Raw genomic sequence first — 13,968 nt, forward strand, 5'->3', positions numbered from 1 at the left:
GCACACACACACAAAAAACCCCACAAACACTCCAAAAAGCTCCCAACAACAAAACTTCTTCCTTGTAATGGTATTTTGTGCCACTCCTGTTCTGGAAGCAGTGGTGAAGCTGGTTTTAGGAAGCTGGAAGGCTCCGTTATTTTTGATTGAACTTTTGATTCACTCCAACTGTATGCAGCCTTCGTTGCAAGCTGCTGTTCTGAAACCCTTGGGGCTGAAACAGTCTATGAGGAAAGTTACTTTGCTTGAGCATATCCTGTGGTGGTGGCATTTCCCGAAAGGACAGCCGTGGGCTGGGGCGCGACCGACCCGCAGCAGGGCCCGCTCTCCCGCAGGGGCCGTGGAGCCGGCGGGCCTGAAGCAGGGACCTCGGGGTCGCCGCCAGAACCCAGCCCGCAGGAGGCCGGCCACACTCCTCCACACTCCCACGCCCCGAAGCGTCCACAACCATCTACTTCCCCGCCCAGCCCCTCGGCCCCTGCCTCTGAGGCGGGACCTGCGGGGCGCCCCGGGCGGTGCCTGTGGAGGCGGGCAGGGCCGAGCACCCGCCCCTGGGGCGGTGCGGGGCGGGCACGGCAACGGCAGCGACGGCGGGGCCGGGGAGGGCGAGGCGAAGGCAGAGGCAGAGGCGCGGCGGGAGCGGCGGTCGTGGCCAGGTGGCAGTAGGCGGTGGGCCGGCCATGGTGGGCCTCAAGGAGGAGCTGCTGAAGTCCATCTGGCACGCTTTCACCGCCCTCGACCTCGACCGCAGTGGGAAGGTCTCCAAGTCCCAGCTGAAGGCAAGTGGGGCGGCCAGGCCCGACCCAGCGAGAGGGGTGGCGAGGCCGAGGGACGCGGTGTGGGGCCGGGCCCCGATGTGGGTGTGAGGGGCTGCTGCCGTGGCCGTGAGAGGCCGTGACATGGGCCTGGGCTGTCCCCATCGGCTGCCTTCACTGTGGACATTGGGGGTGCTGGGCCCAGGGCCTCTCTGAGGTGGTCACACTCGGCGCAAGATAAGGGGAGATGGCCACCTGTTTTTAAAGCTCACTTAGAGGCCTTGAATTGTGTTTTCGCTGTTGAGGCTGTTGTTCATCACATGGCATTGCCAGTCTGTGGCCCTTCCTCATGCTTGAGGAGGCTAATTTTCATTCTGCCCAGGCAAGCACTTTGTTCTCTCAGGGATGTCAATGCACAAACCCTTGTGCTTCTGGTCTGCTTTCAACTATGTGTCCTTGGTACCCTTTCTAGCCAAAATCTTTTGTGAGGTAGCCACAAGGTTCCATCTATAGGGATTGGCTGCGTCCAAGTGAAGTTCATAGCTTGCCAAGGGGAGGGCGAGGTTCCACAGTGCTCTCTTATTTGGATATAAACAGGAGAATTAGTCAAGAGGCTCCAATTGTGCCATTCTTTCCTTAGCTTATATGCTGAGTAATGTTTGTGCTCTTAAAAGAGCTCTTGGGCAGCTTGCTGAATCCGATCCCGTCTTGGCCCTGCTTTATGGGACCATCTTGGCCTGGGAATAATAGCAGGAATCTGGCTGAATAAATATTTTTAATAAGAATGCAACACCTAATGACATTTGAGACCGTTGGTCCTTGTACTGTGTGCTGGAGTTGTGTTGGCCGCAATAATTAGCTGAAGTTTGTGCCCTTTATGGCATTAACTCCACGAGCCAGAGTGGCTGTGCTGTGGGTGATATTTCCAAGTGTGACCGATAGCTAATGAACCTTTTTTTAGCATTATGTAATAAGCATCCACAACACGCAACATGCTGCAAGTGGCCTGTTCCTCTTCTTTTCTTTGCTTGGGGCAATCAGCTTGTGCGATACAGCTTAACTTGGCCAGAAGTGCCTGTGGGGCAGGAGTCAGGTGAGAGGCCAGACCTGGCTGCGAGCTCAAGCTGAAAACTTATGTGCGGGTCCCAGGTCTTTTTACCTGGGAAATGTAGTGAAATGTAATTTAATGTAATGAAAATGAGTATTTGTGTTGCAGTGTTGCAGGACTAACTGAAGCAAGTTGCAGAGAAGCGTAATTGTCCTGCTTTTTAAAGGAATCCTGTTTTCTTGTCACACTGCCACACCTTATGTGCAATTTGTATGATCAGTGCAGTCACTCAAGAGGTATGTCTGCAGCACATGTTGGTGTGCCAGTTGGTAAAGAAGCTGTCGTGGTTGCACAGGTGCTGTGGTGAATTAAATGGCTAAAGATGCAGCTAGGATGCTGGTGGGCTTGTACGCCTTGTTGTGATGGAGGTGTCATCACTTCTCTAAGATAAATGACTGACATAGGTGGATTAGGCTAGCAGTTGTATTTCCAAACTGAAGCACAGTTATTTGTCTTGTCATGGTCTGCTGTCTTATTAGAGCCCCATATCTACAAATACTTGTGTTTAAAAAAGGTAAAAAAATAAAAAGGAGAGGGGAAATTAAACTTGTCCCCTCGTTACCTATAAAATATCTTCCTGAACAGTTCTGATATTTCATTCTGTCTGTGAGAAAGAAGGGATTAAAAAATGTGGGTCTTTGTGGGTCTGTGATATGAAGGCTCCCGAGACAGGTGTCAAGTGGGAGATCTGGGAACACAGAAACAAGTCTGAAACGAGGCTGCTGCCTTTTCCTGTGACCACCAAGAGTCAGATTTCAGGAAACATGGGAAGAGGTAGAGAGTGTTCCTCTGTAGGCTTTTTGTGGCAAATGGTGGATGTGGTGTCAAATTGATAGTCCTACTGGGGAGAAAAAGTGTACATTATGGCAGTGGCCCCACATCAATGCAGCAGAAAGAGGTAGGGAGCAAAACAGAAGTTACTGTCCAATTGATTGAGGGCTATGTTTTACTAAGAAGATATTTCACAGTAAAGTATTTCTCATCCACATTATCGTGAGGAAGATATAGCACCCCTATGAAATAGAGAGATGAAGCTTGGAGATAAAACAGGTTAGTAGAGATCTGTGGCGTTAGAAGAATATGTTTAATAATTTAGTGAAACTCCTGTTATTAAAAAAAAGAGGCAAAAAACTATTTGTTTTCTGAGAACAGCATGCAGTGTTGCAACTTGCTGAGTTCTTCCCTCCTCAATAAGAAAACTTACTGACAATGGATCTTTGAGTTGTATAATCCAATATAAGGTATTGCCATTATGTTGCACAGAAGGTCCCAAGTATAACATATTGGTTGTTAGAGTGATTTCTAGTTTCTCTACCTAAAAGTGATCTTTGAGCCTTTCATAAAAATAAATAATATTCATTAAATACTGTGAGAAAAAAATAATGTGTTATGTAGCTGAGGCCCTACTGTGAAGGGTTTGCTTCACACATTGTTTTTATTATTTAGAGTAAAGGGGTGGAGGTCCATGAAGTGGGTCTATTTTGTGGTCTGGAGAAATAGCAAACACTTTGGAGAAAAAAACCCTAGGACTTGCTTGGAATGGTAAGGATTTCAGGAGATGTCTTTTATCTATTTGTATCTTTTGTATATGGTCTAAGCTGCTGAGAGAAGAGACAGTCAAATCAGTCCTCCGTGTAATTTTTTAATATCATCAGTATGCACTGATTTTCTTTTTTGTCTAATCAGTAACCTTCAGAAGTTCTACTGTTAGGCCAGCTGCAGAGGTAGATTTAGATTAGATATTAGGAAAAAAATTTTTACAATGAGGGTGGTATAATACTGGAACAGGTTGCCCAGAGAGGTGGTAGATGCCCCATCCCTGGAAACATTCAAGGCCAGGTTGGATGAGGCTCTGAGCAACTTGATCTAGTTGCTTCTTGCAGGGGGCTTGGACTAGATGACCTTTGAAGGTCCCTTCCAACCCTAACCATTCTATGATTCTCTGATTCTACAATCAGTAGAAACATTTGTGTATTCTGTTCTTAAATTACACCCTTGAATATGGACACAATCATTATTTTGTCAGTATGTTTCAGCACTTTCAAATGCTGATAGAGCAAGGCTAAAGTACAAGTTCTGTCTATGCAGTTACAGCCGTTGTTGTGGTTTAAGCACAAGCTACATGCAAATACATGCTTTCCTATATTTAAATCCATTTTAATCTTTCTTTTAATTTTCAATTTATAAATTGACCTATTTAAAAGTTTCTGTTATGTACCAACATTCAATCTGCTTTTCATCTGGATCTTGAAACACTGGTTTTAAATGTAGTTACACTTAGTAGCCAGCAATACTCTTTGTAGTATGTGTGTATGATTGGATCTTGGAAAGACACTCTTATCTGGAAGCTCTTCCTTACATTACTTTGTGACTTGTCTCTGCATAGGTAATAGGGTTATTTGGCAGTTCTTATTTTGTTTTGTGTGCTGCCACTGGGGTAGATTTTCAAAGTCTTGGATTCCTGGCGTCATATCTGCAGGACGTGGATAGTGGGCATCTCATGAAAATACGGTCTTATTTGGGCCTGTAGTATGTGGATGACCAAAGTTAACTAATCCAGCTTAGAGAATGTAAACTGGTCTTTAATCATATCTGGGATGTTATAGGATTATTATACCTCTTATCTTTGCTTTGCCTTTTTACTAAATGGGAAGTCAGTGGCCAGTGGGAAGAGGAAGAATGGTGTAATTAGTGGCAAGAGGGATGGTCTGCATGGAGAGGAAGACCTCGAACAATGTAGCAAGGCACTGGAAGGGTTGAGAGCCTGTGACGAGTGGGTAGGACCACAGCTGGACAATTGACTTTTACAACATTGAAGGATGGTAGGAAATTAGTCATTATGACTCACTATGAGAGAGTCATACTCTGATGTTATTAACAGGGCTCAAAAGCATTTGTATTAGGGTAACCATGAGGAATTGTGTCTGTAAGGTGCAACGGGAGGGATGCCCCTTTTCCAGAAGGCAGCTTCTAGCCCAAAAAATGGAGCATTAGGAAATCACAAAGCAATGATACTGCACCTGAGAGGAGCGGTTGCCAGTGGATCAGCAGCCCATTTAACCTTTGTCCTTGAGGTTTTGTCAACTGATTTCAAGGAAGATGTAGAAGAAAGGTGCAGTAGATGGAGGATGTTTACTGGGAGCTCTTTGTAAGGGCTGAGAGCCACAGGGCAGAAAGGGAATTCCTTCGGTAATTGGACAGATTTAGGCTGGCACCAGTATGTGACTGGGGGCCAAATGGGATGTCCTGATAATGAAGGCAAGAGGAAGGGTGAGGTTGTCAAAAATGGTGACAAGGGGTCTGTGAGTACCCAAGGGAGAAGGGAGCAAATGAAATAATAGAGCGGTGATGTGGACGAAGGGCACTAGTGTCAGGAACCCAAGCTGGTAGCAGCCAGGCTTGAATACACTTGTCTGACTGGGAAAGAAGTTGCTGCACTAACCACAATGTTAAATGATGAGACTCCGAATGGAGTGTTTGCTACCTGAGTGGATAAGGAAACTGTTCCTTGGAGATGCTCTGATGCAAGAAATTGTATACTTAAGATGTACCCTGGTTGAAAAGACCTTGTGCCTGTGACAAGGGGCATGTACCATGCTGGTTTCCACACTGGTCAAAAAAGGAAAAAGGGAAGTACTTGTGAGTAGCCTTATTTAGGCTGGCTAGCTGCTAACATGGATGTCAGGGAGAGATGAGCCAAGAATGTCTTGGAATGAATTCACACGAAGTCACTGAATGGAGCTGTTAGGATCTGCAAAGCCAGCATTTTAAAATCTTAAAAAGAGATGGGGGAGTGAGAAGACCTCCCTGAAAGATGGAAAAGAAAAATAAAAAAAGTACTGAAGACACTGACAGTAGCCAGTGTAGGATTAGTCTGCTCTGTTAATGCTCCTACTATTATCTGGGCCAAATTTTTCTCACTGAGCAGTAAGTAGTCTAGCAGATATTCCTTTTTCCTTTAGAAATGCAGATCACTTTTATAGACAGTGTTAAATGGAACTACTCAGATGGTAACAATTGAACACGTGCTTAAAGTTTTGGAAGATCAATGTTTTGGAAAATGAGAGCTCAGAGAGGGAGTAGCTGTGGCAGAGTAGAGCTGGGCTGGAGGTCTGCACTCCAGGTAAAGCAGATTGAGATTGGCCATAAATAAATCCAAAGTCTGTAACGACCTTTGGTGTTCAGCTTGCTTGTTTCATCCAATTATTTATGTTTAGAGCAGAACACCTTCAGTATTCCATGGGCACCACCAGTCATCTTTCTTATGACACTTTTCATTTAAAAAGGAAAAATAGTGCCAAGAGTGCACTAGTTTTGTGGATCCTTTGCAGACTGCTTGTACTGTCTCACAGACTACAGTTTGGAGACCACTGCTGTACCCATTTGCTGCAGCACAGAGGTGAGTCTCCAGCTAGGAGTACGAGTTGGCTCTGGCATGAAGGTAGATTGTTAAACGTGGCATCCAGAGCATAATAAGTGCTGAAAGAAAAAGCTGCCTAGCAACCCTGTGGGCATGGGGGGAATAATCCTTACTGGTGCAAAACTTCCTCATGGTTGACAGAGCTTCTGCAAGGCAAGGCAATTTTTTGCACCCCAACTAACCTAGTATTCAGCTAGATTTTTTTTTTTAATTTGATCCTTAAAATAGCATATGTCATGGTCTAGATAATATGATTTGAGAGAACAAAATGAGACCTCAGTGCAGAATTTTTCAGGCTTACTGTGCAACTGAAGAATTCAGCTGGCACTTGGCCGTGTTAGAGAGTGGCAGGCGCCAAGGAATTTCCTGAGCACTGGGCACAGGAGAAATTGCAGATAAGGGAGATCTTAGAAAATGATTGAAAGTGGAATTCTTTCCTGGTAAATTGGTCGCTTGATGCGGAAACTATCTAGGTTTCTGACAGCCCAAGCACAGCAAGAAGGCTGTAAAAAGGAGAAGAGAAACAGGTTGAAAGGACATGATGATAAAGTATTTTATTGAGACTTTAAGTTATTTTGGTAATAAGCTTAAATCAGTTATACTTTTAGAATATTTTTATTAGCTGAGTATTTTTTTAGATATAACATTAGCAACTACAGTCTGATTGGAAAACTGAGATAATCTTTACCTCTCAGAAATTCAAGAATCTCTCAGTCTTCTATAAATAACAACAGAAGCCTTACTTTGAAGGGAAACACACATGATAGTATATGTTTTTCTCCCATATATAAATCACATGGACTCAGATACTTGATTTGATCTGATCTTTAAAAATAAGGATAGATTGAAGGGAAATATACTGTTGATGGAGGGTAGTGTGAAATGTGGCAACTTCTAAACACTATTTTGCTGCTTTGGGAAATATAGCTTTTGTTGTAATACGGCTGCTGCTATTGTTTTTCTGTTTTTAAACTTTTGTGCCTGTTTAGCTCCAGTGGCTTAATGTTAGCATATGGCAATGAAAATATGTATTTCTCGTGGAAATGTATGCTTTTCTGAAAGAAAGTTTAACTTTGGATGTATGTAGACAGGAATTCTCTGTACTGAACTTGCACTTGGGCTATCTTTGTAGGATTTTATGCTAACTAGTGCTTAGACTCTGCCTGTGTTGTTCTCATACATAAGAAAAGTAAATTCTTGTGGAGGGAGGGGAAAGTTTTAAGTGTGTGGCACAGGTTTGATTTCTTAGGCTTTGATGACTTCAAACTTTCACTTCCTGTTTTGCAGCTACCCTATCTTGACTGCTTTATGTCTATGCACCTAAATAGACCTGCTTATAAATTTTCTGCAAATTTTTTTACTCTTTTCTCTTTGCATCATTTGGGTCTGTTTTTTTTTTTTTTTAAATTTTATGCTGCGTAGTGAAAAAGTAAAACATATGCTAAAATTCAGTTGCAGTCTGTCCCGTCTAGTTACTGATTTTAAAAGAAAAATAGCACAAGCAGCATGCATTTTCAAAAGATGCAGTCTGTTTTACTTCTGTCTAATTTTGTTTGACCTGTATTTTTTGCCTTTGGTTCTTAGTTACATTTTTTCAATGAAGACCATTCCTGGGCATGTGAAGTTAAATCCATAACCCACTTTCTGTAGCTGGTATATGGTCTTCAGAGGCTTAACTCTGCAGCATGCCAAGGCAAGAGGGCTCCTGAGTGACAGTGTGTTTAAAACCCAGTGGGCAGTATGTTACAGGACTGACCTGACTCGAAACAGTGTCAACAATGAAAGGGATGGTGCTTTGCCTTTCTTAGGAACGCACTGGTGGCACAGGAGTCACTGCTACCCAGGCTCTCTCTGCCTTCCTCTTGTTGGTACCAAGGTGTAAGTTTGTGCATGCAAAACTTGGCTTAAGTTGAAGAAGTTGAGATGCATCGGCTACCAGTTAGTTTTCAATAATTCAGTACTTCCTTAAAACTAATCAAGCATGTAGCCTCTTCTTGAAGGTCATTTCTCAAGAACAGACATGAGTGCTGGTGGCTGTTAAGCTTTTGACATAATTCATGCAAATAGATTTTTTAAATAAAAATTTGAGAAGCACACCTAAACTGTTCCCCTTTCTATAACTTTACTTTCCTTTGCCAACCGAAATATGGGGTGAATGTTGAAAAGCCACCCAAAAACAAGCAGGTGAGAGAAATCCGTAGTTAATACTTTAATTTGAGTGGTCATTTATTTGTAAAGTAAAGATATATTTTGAGTTGTTTTCTTCCTTACTTGTTTTCACTGGATAGTAAATATTTATAATTTCAAAGGCTAGAAGTTTGTGATTGTTTTCAGTAGTTTCTGTTTTTATTCTGTAAATACTACTTTGGTGTTTTTACACGCCTCTCCTGGTTTTCAAATGTGTAAGTATATGTGTACAAAGGGAAGCTTCTATAGTTGTGTCTGCACTTCTGTAGGAATGGACCTATCTGTGATTGCATTGCTTCTGTAAACATGCGACTGTCTGAAGCACTCAAATCCTTGGAGTAAACTTTTTTTAGTTATGTTTTGTTTTTTGACTTGTGCTGACATGAAGATGTCACTTCCTGTGCATGGTTTTGCAAATCACAGGTCTGTTTTAGAGGGAATGCAGCATGGTTAAGGCCAACAGCAGTGTCACTGATTTCTCTTCTGTCCTTAGGTCCTTTCTCACAACTTGTGCACAGTATTAAATGTTCCTCATGATCCAGTGGCCTTGGAGGAGCACTTTAGGGACGATGATGAAGGACCGGTTTCCAATCAGGGTTACATGCCTTATCTAAACAAATTCATTTTGGAAAAGGTAAGTTTTGAATTCTTGTGTTCTGTTTTTTTCCTTTATCAGGTTTTGTATTAGAGTGTCTTTACAGTAGACTTCTGTTTGCAGGAAGCAAGCTGGTGTGAAGACACTATGGTTGTGAGTGTGCCTATGTGGGGTCATGATGGGGTGGGTGCTCTGGAGAGCCTATGCCTTAAAATGGAAGGGTGCACTGTTCTCTACCTTTTTCTCTCCTTGGTTTCTATTTCCTTTTACATCTGGTCATTATCTAAGCTGTGTTCATGCAGAACTGTGTTTATATTAATAAAGCACCTCAGCTTGAATTTATTTGAAAGTGTCTTTGGGCTGTAGATTGTCCCACTTTATCCTATGGCTATAACAGAATATTGTCATAGACTCCTTTGCAAACAGGCAGGGCAAAAATATCTTCAATGTCTGTTCACAAGTATTTTAATAAATAGATCCCTTCCGATAGTTAGGGATGGGTGACAGTAGGGAATGTTGTTAAGTTCTGTCTTGTAAGTTATTTCCTTTTTGTGTCTGAGCACTCTTCAGTCTTCTGCTGTGCTTTGTTTTGGGGTAAACTCTGGAAAGCTGGTAGGGTTTCCCCTACTCTCCTCTCCATCTTGTTCTAAGATAGCTGTGGGAGCTATGTGTTTGAGATTTAGGTTGAAATTTTTGTAAGTAAAAAAAAAAAAATCTTCCTGCTTTTTTTTTTTTTTTTTTCTGGTAACTTCTGTTGAGAGATTGGTCTAGATGGTAAAAATTAGCCGATATGATAGTGTAAACATATCAGCTTCTTGTACACTTGGGAGCTGACCTCAGAAACCCTCAAACTTTGATGTTGTGGCTGTAGATATTTGCTTTCTTTTATAGTGTTAAGAAGTCTTGAACTGGCATGCTGCTGAAAAGTCCAGTTCAACAATTGCAGATTATGCAAACTCCTTAGCCCAATTTGATGATTTTTGCTGCTTTTTTAATCTACATTTAATACTGGTGGAAAATGTATATATGGATATATATAATGCAGTCTGGCAACTTGGAAGTAGAAGAAGCTTCATATATCTAGCTAAGACTTATGAGCTCCTCTGCCTCTCTCATCTGTGTTTCTCTCTTACCTAGTAATAGTGTCCTGTTTTATCATAGAATAGTTAGGGTTGGAAGGGACCTTTAAAGGTCATCTAGTCCAACCCCTCTCCAAGGAGCAGGGAGATATTCAACCAGATCAGGTTGCTCAGAGCCCCATCCAACCTGGCCTTGAACATTTCCAGGGATGGGGCATCAACCACCTCTCTGGGCAACCTGTTCCAGTGTTCCACCACCTAATTGTAAAAAAAAATTTCCTAATGTCTAATCTGAATCTACCTCCCTCTGTTTTAAAACCATTACCCCTTGTCCCCATCACAAAAGGCCCTGCCTTTTGCCTAATTTGAGAAGTTATTTATAATTTCTCCTTCTCTTTCTTATAAGCCCCCTTTAGATACTGGAAGACCGCTATCAGGTCTCCCCAGAGCCTCCTCTTCTCCAGGCTGAACAGCCCCAGCTCTCTCAGCCTGTCCTCATATGAGAGGTGCTCCAGCCCTCTCATCATCTTCATGGCCCTCCTCTGGGCTCGCTCCAACAGGTCCACATCCTCCTTATGTTGGGGGCTCCAGAACTGTACGCAGTGCTACAGGTGAGGTCTCATGAGAGCAGAGTAGAGGGGAAGAAACACCTCCCTCAACCTGCTGGCTACGCTTCTTTTGATGCAGCCCAGGATGTGGTTGGCTTTCTGGGCTGCAAGTGCTCATTGCCAGCTGTTGTTGAGCTTCTCGTCCACCATCACCCCCAAGTCCTCCTTCTCATGGCTGCTCTCGGTCCATTCTCCACCCACTCTGTATTTTGTGCCTGAGATTGCCCCGACCCATGTGCAGGACTTTGCACTTGGCCTGGCTGAACTTCATGAGGTTTGCACAGGCCCACCTCTCAGCCTGTCAAGGTCCCTCTGGATGCCATACCTTCCTTCCAGTGTGTCGACTGCACCACACAGCTTGGTGTCATCAGCAAACTTGCTGAGGGTGCACTCTAACCAACTGTCCATGTCACCAACAAAGATGTTAAACAGGGCTGGGCCCAATATGGAAAATTAGTCAGACATGATTTGCCCTTAGTGAAGCAGTATTGGCTATCACCAATCACCTCCTTATTTCACATGTGCCTAAGCATGGTTTCCAGGAGGATCTGCTCCATGACCTTGCCAGGCACAGAGGTGAGACTAACTGGCCTGTAGTTCCCCAGGTCTTCCTTGTTTGGCTTTTTAAAAATGGGAGTTATGTTTCCCCTTTTGCAGTCGGCGAGAACCTCACCAAACTGCCACAACTTCTCAAATATGATGACCAGCAGCTTGGCAACTTCATCTGCCACTTCCCTCAGGACCTGCAGATGCATCTCATCAGGTCCCATGGACTGGTGCACCTTCAGCTTCCTTACATGGTCCCGAACCTGCTCTTTTGCTACAGTGGGCAGTTCTTCATTCTCTTAGTCCCTGCTTTTCCTTTCTGTGACTTGGACGATGTGGCTAGAGCCCTCGCCGGGGAAGACTGAAGCAAAAAAGTCATTGAGTACCTTGGCCTTCTCCAGGTTCTGGGTAACCAGGTCTGCCGTTTCCTTCTGGAGAGGGCCCACATTCTCCTTGGTCTTCCTCTTATCCCTGACGTATTTATAAAAGGTTTTCTTGTTCTCCTTGGTGTCCCTAGCCAGATCTAATTCTCTCAGGGCTTTACTCTTCCGTTGGTTGTTTGGTTGTCTTGGTTGTTTGATGTTGGAGAATCTAGCTTTGTCCCTAAGAAGTTTGTGATCTCATTTCCACTTTGTGTTGGCTGTCTGAGCTCTTGTAAGATTCAGTGGAGACCAAGCAGTCTGTATGCAAATTTTAGTGACAAATAAAAGGCCTTACTTTAGTTTGATTGAAGGATTACAGTAGTAGAGTCTGAACCACAGTGTTTTTTGTTAGTACTATTTCTGGGCAGTAGCAAGTCATTAAGTAAAAAAAAACAAAACAAAACATAGAGATGGAAGGCTTTCTTAGATATAAACATGCTTTATTGTTAAAAGGTGTTTATAGGAAGAACAGGTATGGAAATGAGGAGCAATTGCATTTAAATAACACTTTAATTTGAAAATTAAAAACCTGGCTACATAAGCAAGTTGGTGTGAATTTACAGTGTTTAGCTATTCTGGGGCATCTTCTTACTCCTTGGTAAAAACAAAGGACAAGCTACCTTGCTTTCTCATGAAAAGAAAGAGCATGACTGCATGTAGTTTCTGTGTTGTTTTGTTCATACACTGATCTGGCTTCTGCTAATTGCCTGATATACCATTAGTTCATCTTAAAAGATGAAAATGTTAAGGAACGGGATTAAATTGCCTGTAACTTCATGTTATTTAATTATGACTAAATGCTTGTAAACTGTTTAGATATGTAATATTAAAAATTAGTAAAATTCTTTAGACAGAAGGCTATTTTTGCTGACTGGAAAAATCTTCTCATCTCTTAGAAATGACTTTACATCAGTGCCAAAAGACAACATACTGGGGTGAAGTCACTGGTTCATAGCATGTCTCCGTTATTTAAAACAAACAAGCAAAAAAAGCAAACAATCAACTCTTCCCCCCTCCCCCCCCCCCCGCCTTCTTGCAAGGCATAATCTGTTTTTTTTAAATGGGGTGATTGTAGAACAAATGCTATTAATTTATGCTAGGCAGCAAAGCTACTAAAGAAAGACTGGTGTTTTATACCCCCAAATACAAAGGAAGTTCTCTCAATTTCCAGTCACACATCTTCTGGTAATTTAATTGATTTAAGCAAGAGCAACCTACTCAAGAGATATTTTTTTTTTTAATCTCAAGATATTTTGTTTTAAAACATTAGTAAAATAATTAAAGAATGAATCATTAGATTTCTTTAACACATATGTAACTGTGACTTATAATTTTATTGAGAGGATTTTGTAACCTTTTGAAATAACTTCTGATGTACTCTTAAATGAAGTTGTAGCTTTTTATATTTTTAGTGCTGGCTTACCCTGTGTTAACCTGCAATAAAGCCTCTTTATATAGAACCAAAGAGTTATCAAAAAAAGCACAAGTCAGTAGTTTGGGCAAATTGGTTACAACGAATTTGAATAAATAGTTTGAATTTTTTTTTTTTTTTTTAACAAGTAAAAGTGATAGTTGCTGTAGAGTTAATAGTGTGGAATACTGTAGAAGTTTCCAAATTAAACGGTGACTTAAAATAATTTGGACAAATTATGGAGTACAGTTTAAAACATATACTAGTGCACAGGAAGAATCTCTTGTACAAGAATTTGTTCATTAATTAAGCAACAGAATTGTATGATATTCACACAGGTTGCAATCAGGATGAGTATTCTTGCTAAACACAATTTAAATTCTGGTTTCTCAGTAGAGTGTCATAAATTTCTTATTTTAGTTTCACATCAAGATGATTTAGGTGTAGGATTCGTAGTAGAGTCTCATTGTAATTAAAGGTGTTTTGGGGAATCCTCTTTAAATTTAAATTCCAAGACAGTCTTTGACCCAGTCTGTTTTTATAAATGTGTTTTGTTCATGTCATGAAAAAGCAGTGCATATATTTGTTTATGACTGGTTTTTTTTTTTTACATCAGTAGCTCCTGTTTGAAAAGTTTCTACATTTACAGTTTCTTAACTTAGAAGAACTTTTGCAAATAAGTTCAAGTATAATTTTAGAAACTATTAAAATATTTTAAATTTTTGATGTGATGCTTAGAAATGATCTCTCATAAATCCAGAGAGATTATTCATTCAGAGTAATTACTTTGTAGTCACCATACAGTGGAGTTTTGCCAGTCAAGGACACCAAAGTAGC

The 13,968-nt window shown here is 41.8% G+C and overlaps 1 protein-coding gene across 1 annotated transcript in view; it reads left to right on the forward strand.

Annotated features, from left to right (window-relative positions):
- The first annotated feature begins 596 nt into the window (after window positions 1–596).
- Window positions 597–13,968, forward strand: part of SWAP70 (switching B cell complex subunit SWAP70) — a 45,360-nt gene continuing 31,988 nt past the window's right edge. The window contains exons 1-2 of the mRNA XM_086750041.1: window positions 597–779; window positions 8,964–9,104. Of these exons, the coding sequence (XP_086606167.1) occupies window positions 681–779; window positions 8,964–9,104 (240 nt within the window). The 5' untranslated portion in view covers window positions 597–680. The remainder of the gene's footprint in view (window positions 780–8,963; window positions 9,105–13,968) is intronic.

This window comes from Chlamydotis macqueenii, chromosome 5, assembly GCF_036417535.1.
Source record: "Chlamydotis macqueenii isolate bChlMac1 chromosome 5, bChlMac1.mat, whole genome shotgun sequence".
Taxonomy (NCBI): Eukaryota; Metazoa; Chordata; class Aves; order Otidiformes; family Otididae; genus Chlamydotis; species Chlamydotis macqueenii.